This window comes from Engystomops pustulosus, chromosome 7 (genome assembly GCF_040894005.1).
Source record: "Engystomops pustulosus chromosome 7, aEngPut4.maternal, whole genome shotgun sequence".
NCBI lineage: Eukaryota > Metazoa > Chordata > Amphibia > Anura > Leptodactylidae > Engystomops > Engystomops pustulosus.
Genome location: NC_092417.1, coordinates 136,270,417 through 136,289,753, shown reverse-complemented (window position 1 = coordinate 136,289,753; position 19,337 = coordinate 136,270,417). Strand labels below are relative to the sequence as shown.

Here is a 19,337-nt window from a genome sequence, read left to right as displayed (position 1 = left end):
AATTTATCTGTGAAAGTAAACATATAGCTGTTCAATAGAACTTTACAAACTGTTTTTTTCTTGCTGTGCGTCTATGTTAAGATGCATAAAAATTACAGCATGTCCTACTTTGATGCGAGTATAAGGAAATAAATGCCCCACGGGTCCATGATAAAAATTGACAGCACTATGATACATTCTAGTGCTATCAGTGTTTCCTGCAAAAGTTTCAAGGAAGTAGCCGAGAGCAGAGATAATCTTACCCAGGTAAGAGATGATTTGTGCAAACAAAAAAAAAACAAAAAAAAACACATACAACACACACACACACAACACATTGGTTACCTTTTCTCGCAACCTGACTAACTCTACGTCATAGGATGGAGGTATTTCCTGCACCTTGATGTAAAGTTACATCATGGTGATCGCCTGGGCTCAGAAGCTGAGCCTTTGTGATCACTATGGGATCTCGGCAGCACGCGATAGCTGGGATCCCTCAGTAACACGGGGGATTGCGACTATTGCAAACCCAGCTGTTTAACCCAATTGACATTTCAGTCATTGTGACCGGGAAGTCTTTAGTGCATCGTCGCAACAATCGGTGGCAATGAAAAAAAAAAAATAATAATAAGTCCCCTGATGTCCCATCCCATGTAATAATCAAATACAACATAAAAAAAGTGAAAATCACAAAAAAAAAAAAAAATAAATAAAGACATATTGGGCATCATCACGTCCGTAACCACTCAAAACAAAATAGTGACTTAACCCGTATGGCGAACGCCGAAAAAAAACTCAAAAATGATGGCATGATCTCATAAAATCAGCATAAAAAGTGATCGAAAAGTAACATTTACCCCGACATGATACCAAGAAAAAGAACAGCTTGTTCCACAAAAAATAAAACATAAAAATAAAAAATGTTATGAATATTAACCCCACACCGAGGCGTAATAGAGCGGTGTGCGTCGGGTGCTTGTGCATGGAGCATGGTGCTGCTGGTGTATGGAGAGGGCTCAGGGCTGAGCTCTCTCCATAGTCGGCAAGTCTGCTTCATATGCTAGCACCGATCTCGTTGATCGCCACTGGCAAAGCTGCCAAAGATCGTTGCTCCCCGTGACATCATATTCCGAAGACCCGAGGCTGTCTCGTTTTAACCCATTTACCCTATAGTATGGCAGTATATGGTAGGATCGATCAGACAACCAAGAATTAAAGTACTCTAGGGGTCTGAAAATAGTAAAAAAAAAAAAATTATAATTTAAAAAAAATCTAAAAATTCAAAATCACCCCCTTTCCCTAGAAGTCATATAAATAACCAGTAAAAATCAAACAAGTTAGGTATCGCCGCATCCAAAAATGCCCAAATCAAAATATAATTCGGTTATAAAACGGTTTTCACTTCATTCAACCCCGTAACAGAAAATAGCGCCCAAAGTTGAAAATGGCACTTTTTTGCCATTTTGAAAAACATAGAAAATTGAATAAAAAGTGATCAAAAAGTCCGAAAAATGGTAGCATTGAAAAAGTCATCAAAAGTTGCAAAAATTATACCACCCAAAGCTCCGTACACCTGTATGAAAAAGTTATTAGCGCCAAAGATAGCAAAATTTTTTAAAAAAAGTGTACAGGAGGTTTTAATTTTTTATTTTTTAAATGTATGAAAACATTATAAAACCTATACAAAATTGTTATGCTCTAGATATTGAATTTTGGGCGCTATTTTCTGTTACGGGGTTGAATGCAGTGAAAACCCGTTATTATATTTTGATCGGGCATTTTTGGACGCGGCGATACCTAATGTGTTTATGATTTTTACTGTTTATATCAGTTCTAGGGAAGAGGGGTGATTTGAATTTTTCTTTTTTTTTTTTTTTTTTTACTGTTTTTCAGACACCCTAGGGTACTTTAACCCTAGGTTGTCTGAGGGTTCCTACCATATATTGCCATACTACAGTATGGCAGTATATGAGGATTTTGCACACCATCTATTATAATGTGCAAATCGCACATTGTAATAGATAGCCTCGGATCTTTGTGTGAAAGGGGCCTAAGGGTGCAGTCACAAGTAACTTTTGCAATTTGTTATTTTTTACAGAACATTTAACGGTGCGTCCACATATTCAGTTTTTCAGATGCAGTTTTTGAAGCCAAAAGCAGGTGTGGATGATAATGGGTTGAGACAAATACAGGCAGTCCCCGGGTTACATACAAGATAGGGTCTGGAGGTTTGTTCTTAAGTTGAATTTGTATGTAAGTCGAAACTGTATATTTTATAATGGAAGTTCTAGACAATTTTTTTTCTTTTGCCCCAGTGACAATTGGAGTTTCAAAATTTTTGGTGTAATTGGACCAAGAATTATGAATAAAGCTTCATTACAGACACCTTACAGCTGATCATTGCAGTCTGGGACTATAGTAAAGCATCCAGAGAGTTTCACCAGAGGTCACAGTGGGCAAAGGGGTCCGTCTGTAACTATGGGTTGTCTGTAAGTCGGGTGTCCTTAAGTAGGGGACCGCCTGTAATTGAAAGGTTCTACCACTCCTACTTTTACACAGTATTCATCACAATGCACAACTGGCTCATTGTAACAAAACTCCAAAGACGTTCGGGGGAGCGACAATCGCAACAAAGATGGCAAAGTACCAACTGTGGGTATTAGCGGTGGGTGTTTGCTGCAATATGCAACAAACCCCACCTCTGTATGAAAAGGGCTCAGTTGTAAAAACTGAGCCTACAGGAAATAGACGCAGATGTGGGTTTTTTTTTTTACCACATTTGGATTTTTTTCCAGCTTCACTGTACACAGTGTCATGGGTCCTCCCGCGATCCCTGTCTCGGAATGCGGGCGCACCCGTGTCCCTCTGTGTGCCCCCGCTCCAACTGCAGCCCCGAACTCATCTGTCCTGGCTCCTGCTCCCCAGTGGACTGCCGTGCGCGCACGTCCCCGCCTCCTAGGGTGTGCTTGCGCCGGCTGTCGAAGCTTTAAACACCTTCTCCTGATAATCTGGCACCTCCCTTCCTGCCTCACCGGATCTTTGTGCCTATGCCTTAGAGAAAGCGCCCCAGTGATATTCCTGTATTGCGGTGCTCCTGTGCCAGCGTTCCTGTTCCCATCTGCCTAGTCCTCCCACTGCTGACACCAGATTGGACTTTCCTTGCATCTTTGCCGCCTGCCCTGACCCTGTGCCTGGACCTGACCACGAGTCTGTCTTCCACTAAAGTACCTCGACCTCGGCTGCCACCGCGGGCTAGTTACACCTGCGGAACAACCTGGTGGTAACCTGCCGCAGCTAGACCATCCCGCTTTGCAACGGGCTCTGGGGAAGACCAGGTGTCACTTAGATTCCGGTCCCAGGTGTCGGCTAGTACCACCTCCCGCGGTGGTCCAGGGGATCCACTCATCCCGAATCCTGGCACACAGCATGAAATATTAATATTGAGTAAAATTTGTAACGTCGAAAATAAGCCTTCACATAGCTTTGTACACGAAAACTGACTGACTGTGTGGTAAAAAGCAGAACATTTTGAACTATGAAAATCGAGAATTTTTCCAAATTTTCACCAAATATCTGATTTTCTCATAAATTAATGCAAAACATACCATTACATTTTTTCAACTAACATGAAGTACAAAGTGTCACGAGAAAACAATTTTAAAACCACTTGGATATGTTAAAGGAAACCTACCACTTGAAGTGGCAGGTTTCAGATGGAAATACCGAGCACCAGCTCAGGGTGAGCTGGTGCCGGAGCTTACTTTTGTTAGTGTTTTAAACCGTGGTATCGCGGTTTAAAAACTTTTTAAACTTTATAGCCGGCGCAGGGAGGTACGCGCTCGGCGCTTACCGTGCGCGCGGCTACATAGGAAGTGAAGGAGAGCCACGCGCATGGTAAGCGCCGAGAGCGTACCTCCCTGCGCCGGCTATAAAGTTTAAAAAGTGTTTTAAACCGCGATACCGCGGTTTAAAACACTAACAAAAATAAGCTCCGGCACCAGCTCTCCCCGAGCTGGTGCTCGGTATTTTCTTCTGAAACCTGCCACTTCAAGTGGTAGGTTTCCTTTAAAGCGTTTCAAAATAACCATTTATAGTGAGACAGGGCAGATTTGAAAAAATGGGCCGTGTCAGGAAGGTGAAATGTGGCTTTGGCATTAAGGGGTTAATATTGCATGCTGTGTACTGGGAAGCAGGAAAAAAAAATTCTGAATGCAGTGAAAATTGTTGCAAAACTCATTTGTGGCGTTTTCTTGTGGGGTTGGATTTTACGGATTTCACTGTGCGCCCCAAATGACATGTCTACTCTTTGGTTCGGTATGATAATGAGGATACCAAATATGTACTGGTTTTAAAAATTTTTCATACATTTGCAAGACTTAAAACCTGTACAATTTTTTTTAATTTTGCCATCTTCTGGAGCTAATAACTTTTTCACACTTTGCTTTATGGAGCTGTGGGTGGTGTCATTTTTGCTACTTTTGATCACATTTTCAATACTACCATTTTCAGGACTTACAACCTTTTGATCACTTTTTATTGAATTCTTTTATATTTTTCCAAATGGCAATACCTAATGGGGCACATTTACTTACCCATCCCGTTGACGCCGCCGATCTGAAATGTGCGACAAGGAATCGGAGCTGCCGCGATTCACTAAGATCGTGCATCCAATTTCCTGCATGTGTCGCTTCAGCGCTGAGGTCTCGCGGAGTTCACCTTCTCCTCGGTGCATGTAAGTGCTGATCTTACGACACAATTTCACTTTTAAATTCCGCGGTTTGTCCGGATCAGTTGGGTTGTCCGATGGCCACGCCCCCCGATTTGTGTCGCATGAAAGTCGGCACCGATACGCCACAATCCGATCGCGTGCAAAAAGGAAAAATTTGGGTAACCCAACGAAATTGCGTCCGACGGACCCTTAGTAAATGTGCCCCCACGTGTTTATGATTTTTACGGTTTACTTATATTTATATCAGTTCTAGGGAAAGGGGGAATGATTTAAATTTTTAGTTTTTTTTTTAATTTATTTTTTTTTTACTATTTTTCAGACCCCCTAAGGTACTTTCACCCTAGGTTCTCCGATTTATACCTACCAGTATAGGGGGATTTTCCTCCTCATTCATTACAATGTGCTAATTGCATGTCGGGAAGGAGGTAAATATGCGATTGGGCTGTGGAATACCCCTGTGTGATTTGACTCTATTTAGAAACAGAATCCAAGCGCTAAACAAGTGACCGCACCCTAAGGGCTTATTCAAACATCTTTTTTTCACATCCATTGTGCTTTTTTTTTTTTGCTGACCCAAAAAGACTTCTATTGCTGTCAGTGAAAATTATGGGACGGCAAGCGTGAAGAAAATAGGACAGGATCTAACAGACCACAGATTAGTAAAAATATAATGGATATCAGAAAAAAAAAAAAAAAGGGGATGTGTGAATAAGACAAACTATAAATCAGAAATTTAAAGGCATTGCACCATCCATCAACTGTCCACAGGATAGGAACCCTGAATCATGAGAAACAGAGGACTAATTGAAGTCCCATAAAAGAGACTGGAGCACAGATCAAACATGCCTGTTGTTCTGTACTGGGCTTTTCAGGGGACCTTTAGTTTCCCCTTTGTGCCCATCATTGGGGGCCCTATGGTTACACTCACAGCAATCCACAGGAGAAGTTTCTTTGGAGATAAGGGACCATGGTTGTCAGGCTGTACCATGCTGATTCTCGGCTGTGGCTTAAAGACATTTTTATCTGTTTATCCACAACCAAGTCACATTATGTGAAAAGACAGATCATAAGCTGGTGATATATGATAGTGATGTAGGTGTACCTACACGGTCCCTTACCACCTTCTAACAATGAGTACATTACTTCAAGCATCAAGTAAAATAAAGATAAAAGAATGAATGACAGCTCATTCATAATTCATTTTATTTTGTGATTCAATTTATATCCTGTATGTGCAAACACAAAATATGCTACTACATCGAAATACAATGGAAAAAAAGGAGCGTTACATACCTTAGAAGGCATTGAGAAAAAATCTTGCTTCACTCACATGTTCCCTGGAAAGCCTGCCGATAAGAACGCTCTTATTAAGACAAAGGGCCGGAGGTGCAAATGCAGATTCAGCTGCTATAGTCTGTTCACCTACTGATGGCTTTTATAAGCAAATACCCTTTAACCCTTTCAGCGCTAAGGGATTTTCTGCTCATTTCTCGCTCTCCACCTTTGAAAACCCATGACTTTTTCATTTTTCTGTGTACAAAGCTGTGTGAGGGCTTATTTTCTGCGTAACAAATTTAAACAAATGCGTACAAAAAAACAAAAAAAAAGTCGCCTTCTTCTGATGCTATTAACTTTTTCATACTTTGGTGTAAGGAGCTGTGTGTGGTGTCATGTTTTGCTAAATGAGCTGATGTTTTCATTGCTACCCTCTTGAGGACTGAGCAACATTTTGATCTCTTTTATTTGCATGTTTTATGTTAAAAGGTGTAAAAGTAAAGTTTCGGACATTTAGGGGCTATTTTCCATCATGGGATTCAACTGGCAACAAGGTTTTTATATTTTGATAGATCGGACATTGTGAGACGCGGCAAAACCTAACGTGTTTGTGATTTTTACTGTTTACATTTACATTTTATATCGGTTCTAGGGAAAGGGGATGATTTGAATTTTTAAGTTTTTTTACATTTTTGTTTTTTTACTATCTTTTAAACCCTCTTAGGTACATTAACCGTAGATAGTCTGATGGTTCCTACCATATACTGTAATACTACTGTATTGCAGTATATGGCCTCTTTACAAAGTATTCATCACAATGCACAACTGGCTCATTGCAACAAGCTCCAAAGACGTTCGGGGGAGCGACAATCGCAACAAAGATGGCAAAGTACCGACTGTGGGTATTAGCGGTGGGTGTTTGCTGCAATATGCAACAAACCCCACCTCTGTATGAAAAGGGCTCAGTCGTAAAAACTGAGCCTACAAGAAATAGACGCAGATGTGGGTTTTTTTTTACCACATTTGGATTTTTTTCCAGCTTCACTGTACACAGTGTCACGGGTGCTCCCGCAATCCCTGTCTCGGAACGCGGGCACACCCGTGCCCCTTTGTGTGCCCCCGCTCCAACTGCAGCCCCGAACCCACCTGTCCTGGCTCCTGCTCCCCAGTGGACTGTCGTGCGCGCGCCGGCTGATTGGTGCGCTAGATGAACACCTTCTCCTGATAATCTGGCACCTCCCTTCCTGCCCCGCCGGATCTATGTGCCTATGCCTTAGAGAAAGTGCCCCAGTGATATCCCTGTATTGCGGTGCTCCTGTGTGTTCCTGCGTGCCAGCGTTCCTGTGTTCCCGAGTGCCTGTATCCCGTGTTCCTGTTCCCATCTGCCTGAAACCAGATTGGACTTGCCTTGGATCTTTGCCGCCTGGACCTGACCACGAGTCTGTCTTCCACTAAAGTACCTTGACCTCGACTGCCACCCCGGGCTAGTCGCACCTGCGGAACGACTTGGTGGTAACCTGCCGCAGCTAGACCATCCCGCTTTGTGACAGGCCCTGGTGAAGACCAGGTGCCCGTTAGATTCCGGTCCCAGGTGTCGGCTAGTACCACATTCCGCGGTGGTCCAGGGGATCCACTCATCCTGACATCACAGCATGAAATATTAATATTAAGTAAAATTTGTAACGTCGAAAATAAGCCTTCACATAGCTTTGTACACGAAAAATGAAAAAGTTGAAGGTGGGGAGCAAAACATGACCAAAAAAAGACTGCCTCCTTAAGGGGTTAATGGATTTTTGGATAAAGTGTCTTAACTTGCGTTTTCACCCGTGTGATTTTTATTTTGTGTCTGCCTTTTTGAGGTGCATTTTCATTAACCCTTTGATTGCCGCCAGCAAAGTCGCCGCTGGAATTTAAAAGACGTGGCATCTTTATTCCGATCGCCGCGCCCCCGAACGTCATCGGGGGGCGGCGATCGGTTGCCATGGTAGCCTCGGGTCTTCGTTTGCCAGTGGCTCATTGTAATGACAAAGCTGCAAAAATGCCATATATTGCAATACAGAAGTATTGCAGTATATGGTAGGAGCGATCTGACCATCTAGGGTTAATGTACCCTAGATGGTCTAAGATATAGTGAATATAGTGAAAAAAAAAAGTTTAAAAAAAGTTTAAAAAAAAAAAAAAATTAATAAAATATTAAAAATTCAAATCACCCCCCTTTCACTAGAACTGATATAAAACATAATAAACAGTAAAAATCACAGACACATTAGGTATCGCCGCGTCCCAAAATGCCCGATCTATCAAAATATAAAAACGGTTACGGCCGGCGGTGACCTCCGAGACGGGAAATGGCGCCCAAATGTCTGAAATGTACACATTCGTTTAATTTTTGAAAATGTATTAAAACACAATGAAACCTGGATAAATTTGGTATAACCGTGATCGCACCGAACCAAAGAATAAAGCTGAGGTGTTATTTGGAGCGCACAGTCAAAGTCGAAAAAACTGAGCCCACAAGAACGTGACGCATGTGCGTTTTTTTTCCCATTTTTCCACATTTGGAATTTTTTTTCAGCTTCGCAGTACACGGCATGTTAAAATAAATAACATTACGGGAAAGTAAAATTTGTTACGCACAAAATAAGCCCTCACACAGGTCTGTACACGTAAAAATGATTTTTGAAGGTGGAGAGCGTGAAATGAGCGAAAAAACCCTGCGTCCTTAAGGGGTTAATGTGTAACAGCATCCACACAGAGGTCTTCAATTCAAGCATATAAGGTATTGTGTTTTAAAAACGCAACTGAACTATAAGAGCAGATGTGTGTAGGGGGGGGGGTATGCTATGCTACATATTATATTGGGGTGGAGTGTGCTGTGTTACATATATACAGTGGGGGTGCTTTGCTACATATACAATACAGGGAAGTGTGCTGTTCTGCATTAATGTTGGGGGTTTTTCCTGTGTAACATATATACAGTGCGTGTGATGTGCTACCTATATACAGGGGTTAGAGGCGTAGCTAGGGGTTCAGCATAGGGGGGCAAAACCCACAAAATTGGGCCCCCAGCCCAGGTGTATCAGTATTTCAAAATACAGTGACCATATAGTGGTAGTCACTTTCCCATATGAGAAAGCTAATACTATAAACCATACATTTTATTCGGGGCCCGGCACAGACTTTGTACTGGGGCCTATCAGCTTTAAATTATGGCACTGCCGATGAGGGACATTGGACTTACATCTGGAGCTCTTGGCACCCCCTCTCAAAATTTACAACATCCCCCACCGGGGCATAGCCTTTCTTCGGGTGACAGGAGGCAGCCGGGGTGCAGAATACCGGAGTGGCAGGCGTATGTTGCCTTGGGCACGCTATGGTCGCGGTGTTTAGTACTTGGTATATCCATCAACTTGGCTTTTTTATTACTAGCAGTGAGCTGTGCCCATACAAACAGGACAAGGGGTATTAGTACTCATCTGTGCCCGCATATACAGGCTAGGGGTAGTAGTATTGAGCAGTTCCCATATATACGGGATAGAGATAGTAGTACTGAGCTGTGCCCATATATAGGATAGAGGTAGTAGTACTTATTTGTGCCCGCATATACAAGCTAGGGGTAGTAGTATTGAGCAATGCCCGCATATACAGGATAGGGGTAGTAGTATTGAGCAGTTCCCATATATACGGGATAGAGATTGTCAAGGAGATATTAATTGTGAATGCATAAGATTGGTTTAACTATTGGGCAATTACAAACTTTGTTTAAATATTTGGCATCTATTGAAGCGTCCAGGCAGCTTTTATGACATCCTGGAGCTTTAACAGCCTGATAACCTCTGAACTGAAGACTGGTCTGTTCAGACCCCAAAGGACATTTGGTCTCCCTACCCCCCCTCTTCTGCATCAGGATTTGGAAACAAAAGACTGTTAAAATATTCCTGGACTCTCCCCCCCTCATTAAAACTTTGCCCAATCCTGAATGACCCTCTGGACTAATTAATGAATGGGAGGTTCTGAAATCTGAACCAAACTGAGAAGTTATAAAACAATATGAAATCCAAGAATTGGTGTTCACATTTTGGGGGCTGCTTGACAAGCTGAGTGTGTTCCTTATTTCTCCCACCTCCAGGGATCAGGATTTACTTTAAGTTGTAAGTTTCTGTTATTTTTCTCCCCTTTTATTTTATAACTGTTTTGCCGTGTTGTGTGTCCTTTGTAATTCTTTTGTTTTTAATATCTTTTTATGCACTGATCAACTTTTTGTAATTAAAGCTTTTCACTTTAATTTTGGTCCCTGTATGCTCTGCGAACTCATAGCCTTGTGAAGTGTGGTTAGCTGTGTAACTGCTGGAGTGCTGAGTGTGCATGTGTAGTGGTGTGACAAAGTGACTGCTTGAGAGCAAGAGTTGATGTAGAGTGGGATACTTATTGGTCCCAGTATAAATGCAATAAGTGGTGGCAGCGGGTCTGGTTCTGGTGCTGGAGCTGTATGAGGTGTGATTTAAGCTCAATTTGTGTCCTGAGTGAAAGGTGAGCGCAAGTTTGAGCAGGCTAAATTAACCCGTACAGTTGCACCCCACGTCACGTGACGAGGCGGCGGCGTCCTCGCCGTGACAAATTGGTGGCAGCGGTGGGATAAATTCATTTTTGTCAGAGCATTAAGTGTTGGGATTAAGTAACTAACCCCAGCACTTAAGGACTAGTGGAATCCTTGCGAGGAGTACCCTAGTTTTACACTGACCAAATCAGTGCTGTTCTAAGACACACGTGCAAACAGTTCCCCTACCCCGTTTTTCTTTTCTATCTTTTATTTGGCAAATGTTGCATTCAGTGATGGCAACCATCTACAAGAGACAGAGCAAGGAGGCTCTAGTCCACCTCTGTGAGCAGAGAGGTATCGACCCGGCTGACAAGTCCAAAGAGCTGCTGGTTTATGCTTTGATGGAGCAAGATGCAGAGCAAGGATCTGGCACGGCTCAAGGGAGCCAAGATATGGACATTAATCCTGGAAGAGTTTCCCCTGAGGCTACCCACAGCAGGAGCCCTCAGGTAGGCATGGATGTGTCTCTACAAATGGCCCTACAGCAGCTAGGTGAATGTGATCCTAGCCTGCGTCTGCAGCTTATCCTTCAGTTTAATCAGGCGGCTGCAGAGCGAGAGAAGGAGAGAGCGGCCGCAGAGCGAGAGGAGAGAGCGGCCGCAGAGCGAGAGGAGAGAGCGGCCGCAGAGCAAGAGAAGGAGAGAGTGGCCGCAGAGCGAGAGAAGGAGAGAGCGGCCGCAGAGCGAGAAAAGGAGAGAGCGGCCGCAGAGCGAGAGGAGAGAGCAGCCGCAGAGAGAGAGGAGAGAGCAGCTGCAGAGCGTGAGCGCCAGGCTGATAGAGAATTCAGGCTGGAAATGGCGCGTATTGAAAGGGGTATCAATTCTGTGCAACCCCAATCCCAGGCTGTAGACCCCAAAAGACCTCGTCAAGAACGTTTTCCAGTACTGGACAAGGATGGGGACTTGGACATTTTTCTGCGGTCGTTTGAAAAGACCTGCAGACAATACCATCTGCCCTGTGAGCAGTGGGCACAGTATTTAAGCCCAGGGCTAAGAGGCAAAGCCCTGGAAGTATTTGCTGACCTTCCTCTTGAGCTTGATGAGGACTATGATGCTATAAAAGCTGCTTTGATTAAAAAGTACAACCTAACTCCAGAGGTTTACCGCAAGAAATTCCGGAGTGTAAAGCGAGAACCAACCGACAGCTACGCTGATACAGTAGGCAACCTACGGACTACCTTTCTACAGTGGACCCGAGGACTTTCTGTCAACAGCCGTGAGGACCTGGAGGATCTCATGATAAAAGATCAGTTTCTGCACATTTGTCCTGTGGATGTACGACAGTTTGTTTGTGACAAGGAGCCTAAAACTGCGGATGAAGCTGCGCAGATTGCAGACTCCTATACTGCCAACCGGATGCCTGAAGCCAAGAGGGAAACTTCCCCCCAAAGGTCCACCAGCTGGAAGGAGAAACAAGCCAGGACAACATCACAGCCTTCTGTCTCCAAAGTGGGTGAGAACATTACACTGAGGGAGTCTATAAATCAGGGGGATATGCGCAAATGTTTTAATTGTAACAAAGTGGGTCATCTGAGGTCTGCGTGCCCAGAGAGAGGGGCAACTGTCTACTCTACAGTACCAGTAGTCATGCTGCTTTCTGGTGATATGGACAAGTTACAGCACCATATGCAAACTGTGATAGTGGGTGATAGAGTCACCCAGGGATTAATAGACTCAGGGGCAAGTTATTCTTTAGTTCGCCCTGAGGTCATAAACCCTAAGGACATCATTCCAGAAAAGACTTTGCCTGTGAAGGGGATAACTGGATGCCATCCAGGAGTGCCCGTTGCAAAGGTTTTTATGGACTGGGGTTCTGGTAGAGGTATCAGACAAGTGGTAGTGTCACAAGAATTGCCTGTGGATGTATTGTTGGGAAATGATTTGGGAAAAATGACAACTGTGTATGTGCCTGATGTACAACAATCATATGAGAAAATGGACAGAAGCCCAAGGGGACTGGTCTGGGAAGGAGGACAGGATAGCAAGAGCAAGGCTATGCCTGCTCCAGAACCAGAGGTGTCCCAGTATGAGGAAGCTACGGGGGAGGGGGTGGTGAATGGGCCCCCAGAGATAACCCTGCAGTCAGCAGATATGGTGAAGGGTGTGAGAGGCTGCCAAGATGGAGTCTCTGAATCTGCACCTCAAAGCTCTAAGGTCGTGAGTGTGGATCTGGTGGAGGCCATTACTCAAGGAGAGGTCCTAGAGCAGACAAGAGGTGTCAAGATGAGTAAGGCTCAGAGCATGAGCCACAAAGATGCCTCTACTCAGACTGGGGAGATGCAGTGTGTCTATGAGCCAAAGACAGCGTGTACACTAGAACCAGTGCTGAGAGAGGCGACTGGGGTCCACAGTGAGGTCGGGTTCCCGGTGATGAGTGTTGCCAGTGCAGTTTTGGGGAGCGATCAGAAAGGGGAGCAGGAGCATATGGACTCTCAGGAGAGCATTCAGTCAGTGGTCCAACCTAAGCCCTGTAGTATAAATGATAAAGAGAGGGACTCTAATAGCTGTACAGCGGGAAAACCAAAACACAATGTAACTGGGTACAGTAGTCCTACACTTAACTCCATTGGCATTTCATCCAGCAGGGAGAGGGTTAACCATTTCACACTTGGGAGAGGGGACACAGAACTTAGTGTTTCTGCAGCACAAAGCCATAAAGTCAGCAGGGGGTCCCAGCACAGCAGTGTACAAGTGATATTACTTGGCCTTATACACAGGACAAAGGACCAGATGGTTGATGTGCCAATGTTATCACATCTTATGGCAATGATTTTTATGGTACTGAACTTCTGCTATGTATTATTGGTTATTGGCTTGGGAAAATTTAAAATGGCGTGGGTCATTTCAAATTTGCCCAATCTTGAAAGGGGGAGGTGTCAAGGAGATATTATTTGTGAATGCATAAGATTGGTTTAACTATTGGGCAATTACAAACTTTGTTTAAATATTTGGCATCTATTGAAGCGTCCAGGCAGCTTTTATGACATCCTGGAGCTTTAACAGCCTGATAACCTCTGAACTGAAGACTGGTCTGTTCAGACCCCAAAGGACATTTGGTCTCCCTACCACCCCTCTTCTGCATCAGGATTTGGAAACAAAAGACTGTTAAAATATTCCTGGACTCTCCCCCCCTCATTAAAACTTTGCCCAATCCTGAATGACCCTCTGGACTAATTAATGAATGGGAGGTTCTGAAATCTGAACCAAACTGAGAAGTTATAAAACAATATGAAATCCAAGAATTGGTGTTCACATTTTGGGGGCTGCTTGACAAGCGGAGTGTGTTCCTTATTTCTCCCACCTCCAGGGATCAGGATTTACTTTAAGTTGTAAGTTTCTGTTATTTTTCTCCCTTTTTATTTTATAACTGTTTTGCCGTGTTGTGTGTCCTTTGTAATTCTTTTGTTTTTAATATCTTTTTATGCACTGATCAACTTTTTGTAATTAAAGCTTTTCACTTTAATTTTGGTCCCTGTATGCTCTGCGAACTCATAGCCTTGTGAAGTGTGACTAGCTGTGTTACTGCTAAAGTGCATGTCTAGTGGTGTGACAAAGTGACTGCTTGAGAGCAAGAATTGATGTAGAGTGGGATACTTATTGGTCCCAGTATAAATGCAATAAGTGGTGGCAGCGGGTCTGGTTCTGGTGCTGGAGCTGTATGAGGTGTGATTTAGGCTCAATTTGTGTCCTGAGTGAAAGGTGAGCGCAAGTTTGAGCAGGCTAAATTAACCCGTACAGTTGCACCCCACGTCACGTGACGAGGCGGTGGCGTCCTCGCCGTGACAGAGATAGTAGTACTGAGCTGTGCCCATATATAGGATAGAGGTAGTAGTACTTATTTGTGCCCGCATATACAAGCTAGGGGTAGTAGTATTGAGCAATGCTTGCATATACAGGATAGGGGTAGTAGTATTGAGCAGTTCCCATATATACGGGATAGAGATAGTAGTACTGAGCTGTGCCCATATATAGGATAGAGGTAGTAGTACTTATTTGTGCCCGCATATACAGGCTAGGGGTAGTAGTATTGAGCAATGCCCGCATATACAGGATAGGGGTAGTAGTATTGAGCAGTCCCTGCATATACAGGATAGGGGTAGTAGTATTGAGCAGTCCCTGCATATACAGGATGGGGGAAGTAGTATTGAGCAATGCCCATTTATACGGGATAGAGATAGTAGTACTGAGCTGTGCCCATATATACAGGTAACAGAGTGAATGAGTTACAAAGACACAGACAGAAACAGCAGACACAGAGACAAGCAGAAAACACATACCACTTGCCTCACACATGTCCTCATTCTCCCCTTAGCATTGCTGCACAAACAGCAATGCCAATGACCTGTCGAAATGCATGTGTTTTGTTAACACATTGTTGACAGCAAGGTAATTAGGAAAGTCTCTTCTTCTTAGTATTTGTATTTCATTTGAAAATCATGTATTAACGTCACGTGTGAACACTCCCTTAAAGTCCCTGGACCTCCACCTTGGAGCTACCGCTCCTCCTTCCCCTCTGGTAGCTATGCCTCTAACTGGGGGAGAGTGCTGTGCTACATATATACTGGGGGGGGGGGGGTTCTGTGCTACATATACACTTGGGGAGTGTGATGTGCTACATATATACTGGGGGAGTGTGCTGTCCTAAATTTATTCTGGGGGGTGGAGTGTGCTGTGCTGCATTTATATTGGGAGGGTTTGTGCTGTGTTACATATTTACAGTGGGGGTGCTTTACTACATACATATACTGGGGTTGTGTACTACACATATACTGAGGGGGGAGAGGGTGCTGTGCTGTGCTGCATGCACTGCAGATCAAAATGAGAGAACAATATGTGATCAATTGATTTTTTTCAGAAATAATTTTATCTCTATTGATCAACAATGAATAGATTTTTGTAAGGGGGAACATCATGTCACTAGAACAATGTTTTACAATGTTAACAAATACAACAGTCATCAATAAGTTGAAAGTGCACAGGCCTTGCTGTGAATGACTACAGCACATCTGTGGCCACAGGACCTCACTACTCTCTTACACTGTACTGATGTGATTTTGTTCCACTCTTCTTTCAGTCTCTTCCACAGTTCTGTGACTGTTGTGAGTTTCTTGGCTTTAACTTTGTCACCAGTTGCGTACCGATCACGGTCGCAGCGGTCGCACTTGCGACCGGGCCCATCGGTCTGGGGGGCCCGGGCCGGGGATGTCACTAATGCATCTGTCCAGGGGCATAACCGGGCAGTCACATTCGCGGCCCGGGCCCTCCTGTAAAAGCTTAACACCCCGGCGATAGCTGCCGGGGGAAGGGGGCGGTGATAGCTACTGCGGCCCACCCACCCGACGTGCTTCCAGGCACACCCCAGCTGACATTCTGCACGGCCCGCCCCGTCTGACCTGCGCAAGCCCTGGCCCGCATCGTCTGACCTCCGCACGTCCCGGCCCGCCTCGTCCAACATGCGACCAGGCCGGCCCGCCCTGTCCGACCTGCAACAGGTACCGGCTCGTCCACCCTCTTCACCAGCGGGCAGGCCTATCCACCCACCGCAACTGCGGCCCGTCCTGTGAGTGGGTGAGTATAATTAATAGTAAATGTATATGTGTTTGTATATGTAATTGTTTATATATATGTATATATATGCTTTATCTATTGTTTATACTGGATGCATGTGTATATATGATGTGTATGTGTGTGTATGTTCTGTATATATGCTGTATATGTGTGCATGCTGTATATATGCCTGTATGTGTGTATATACTGTATGTGCATATATATATATATGCTGTATATGTGTGTATATAGTGTATGTGTGTATACATGCTGTATATGTGGGTATACATGCTGTATATGTGTGTATATACTGTATGTATGTGTGTATATACATGCTGTATATGTGTGTATATACTGCATGCTGTATATGTGTATGTATGCTTTGTATACTGCATGCATGTGTATATATATGCTTTAAATTTGTGTGTATGCTGTATATACTGTATGTGTGTGTATGCATGCTACATATGTGTATGTATACTTTATATACTGCATGCATGTGTGTGTATGCTGTATATACTGTATGTGTGTGTATACATGATGTATATGTGTGTATATACTGTATGTGTGTATACATGCTGTATATGTGTATGTATGCTGTATATACTTGATGTGTATGTATATATGTTGTATATGTGTGTGTATGTTGTATATAATGGATGAGTGTTTATATATTCTGTATATGTGTGTGTGTATGCTGTGCATGTATGCTGTATATGTGTGTGTATGCTGTGTATATATGCTGTATATGTGTGTGTATGTTGTGTATATATGCTGTATGTGTGTATGCTGTGTATATATGCTGTATATGTGTGTATGCTGTATACGTGTGTATGCTGTGTATATATACTGTATATGTTGTAAATTTTATGTGTATATACTGTATGCGTGTATAAATGTATGAATGCGTAGACACGTGTATGAGTCTAAAAATGAATGTTTTTGTATAAAGAGCTTCATTCAAAGGTCTGTTATGGGGCCCTGTCTCAGCTGGTTATGCCCCTGTGTGTTATGCATATGTAGTGTATATGTGTTTATGTCTGTGGAGTGTATATATGAAATATGTGTATTCTGAAGAATTACATGCGGTATGGAGCCGGCAGTGAGGGTTTAGGTGTATGGGGGCCCCGTTTCTAAGTTCACACCGGGGCCCACTGGGGTCTTGTTATGCCACTGTTTGTCACCAAGCATTTTCCAGAGTTTTTCTAATGGGTTTTTACTGGGCTGGCCATTTAATTGTTTAAAAGTTTTTTTGCATCACCCTTTTTTGCTGGGTGAGAAGGGGCAGATTCCTGCATGAATATTGCTGGCTGATTTAGTGAAGAATACAAGTAAGGAACCACATGTTGTTAAAGGGGTTGTCCACTTTCAGCAAATAATTGATATGTTAAGGATTTGTGTAAGGAAAAGTTATACAATTTTCCAATATACTTTCTGTATCTATTCCTCACGGTTTTCTAGATCTCTGCTTGCTTTCCTGCTATAGAAAGCTTCTATGTTTACTTCCAGTGGATAGATATTTGTCCATGGTCACACAGGTGTCAGATTTCTATCCACTGGAAGTAAACATAGAAGCTTTCTATAGTAGGAAAGCAAGCAGAGATCTAGAAAACCATGAGGAATTGATACAGAAAGTATATTTGAAAATTGTATAACTTTTCCTTACACAAACCTTATCAATTATTTGCTGAAAGTGGACAACCCCTTTTAAAGAAGACTCTGATTACATTCACTCAGCCATGTACAGGTAATCCCCGGGTTACATAAAGCAAACACACAAGCAAGTTGGCATCATAACATTTGTCTTTGTGTTGTTTATGTATAATACAAAGGGAAAAATGATAATGCCTTCTAAGTAGTAGAATATAACATTTTTGTCCCTTACGTACCAGAAAATAACTACTTTATTGTGGCCAAGTAGTACAACTACTATAATCCCGCTCCTTAAAAAAATAAAAAAAAAAATAAAAAACTATAATACTGCCCCCTATGTACAAGAATAAAACTACTATACTACTGCCCCCTATGTACAAGAATCTAATTACTATAATACTGATCCCTATGTACAATTATATAATTACTATAATACTGCTCCATATGTACAAGAATACAGCTACTATTATACTGTCTCTTGTGTACAAGTATATAACTACAAGTGGTCCCAGACTTAAAGGAAACCTACCATCTGATTTGATGCATTATGAAAAAAACATACCTTGAAAATGTGTAGCTACACTGATGCAGGATCATATCTTGGTTAATCTCTGTGCTGTACGCAAGTTTTTCTCTGCAGGAGAGGATTATGCAATCACTCCTCTCCCTGACAGACAGAATAATCAATTGCTGCAACCTCCCCCAGCTGCTGTGTTTGAGTGATCCAGCTCAGATTGATTATTCATGCTTGACTAATCTCCATTTGTAATTTCAAGCACTGTGATCGAGGCAGCCATGCTGAACCAACTTTCTCAAAGTCCTGAATGTTATAATTGTTTTTTCAGCAAAACCACTCAGCTCAGGGATTCAAGATATGATCCAAAATATGATCCAAGATATGATCCTGCATCAGTATAGCTAGAGCAATCTCAGTCCCAGGCTACAATGATCAGCTGTAAGGTGTTTGTAATTACTGTATATACTCATGTATAAGCCCGGTTTTTAAGGACAAAAAATAAGCTGAAAAACCTCACCTTGGCTTATACATGAGTCAATTAAAAAAAATAAACTTACATACTCACCCTCCGGCGCCCCAATAATCTTTGCGGCTCCTTATCCTCAGCGTGGCTCCTCTCCGGTCTTCTCTCTGCTGTATTAGCCGTCAGAGACGTGTCCATGCGATCTGCCAGCCGCCCCACACTGTGATGTGGCGCTGCTGCTGATGTAATAGTGTGTGCCGCAGATCGCTGAGCATCAAATCAAATGGTAGGTTTTCTTTAAGAATTAAATAAATGTTTTATCCCCAAAACCTGTGATATTTTTTTCTCTCCAGAAAGTCATCCAGGCCTCTCTTGAACATGTACATAGAGTTCCATAGTCTCACTGCTCTTACAGTAAAGAACCTTTGTCTATGTTGATGGTAGAATCTGTCACGGGTGCTCCTGCGATCCCTGTCTCGGATCGCGGGCGCATCCGTGCTCTTCCGTGTGCCCCCGCTGCAGCCCGGTCTCGTCACTCACCTCTCCCGGCTCCTGCTCTTCCCCGGACTGCTGTG

The 19,337-nt window shown here is 43.2% G+C and overlaps 2 protein-coding genes across 3 annotated transcripts in view; one reads left to right on the top strand and one right to left on the bottom strand.

The window, feature by feature from the left end:
* LOC140068969 (transmembrane protein 272-like) overlaps nt 1-6,103 on the bottom strand; it is a 57,462-nt gene extending 51,359 nt beyond the window's left edge. For both annotated transcript variants that reach the window (XM_072114314.1, XM_072114316.1), the window contains exon 1: nt 6,002-6,103. The gene's annotated coding sequence lies outside the window, so the exon portion shown is untranslated. The remainder of the gene's footprint in view (nt 1-6,001) is intronic.
* Nucleotides 148-18,606, top strand: LOC140068821 (uncharacterized). Its single transcript, XM_072114207.1, has 4 exons — nt 148-246; nt 11,426-13,273; nt 15,657-15,716; nt 18,559-18,606. Exons 1-4 carry the CDS (start codon nt 148-150, stop codon nt 18,604-18,606), a joined length of 2,055 nt encoding a protein of 684 aa, XP_071970308.1.
* The last annotated feature ends 731 nt before the right edge of the window (nt 18,607-19,337 follow it).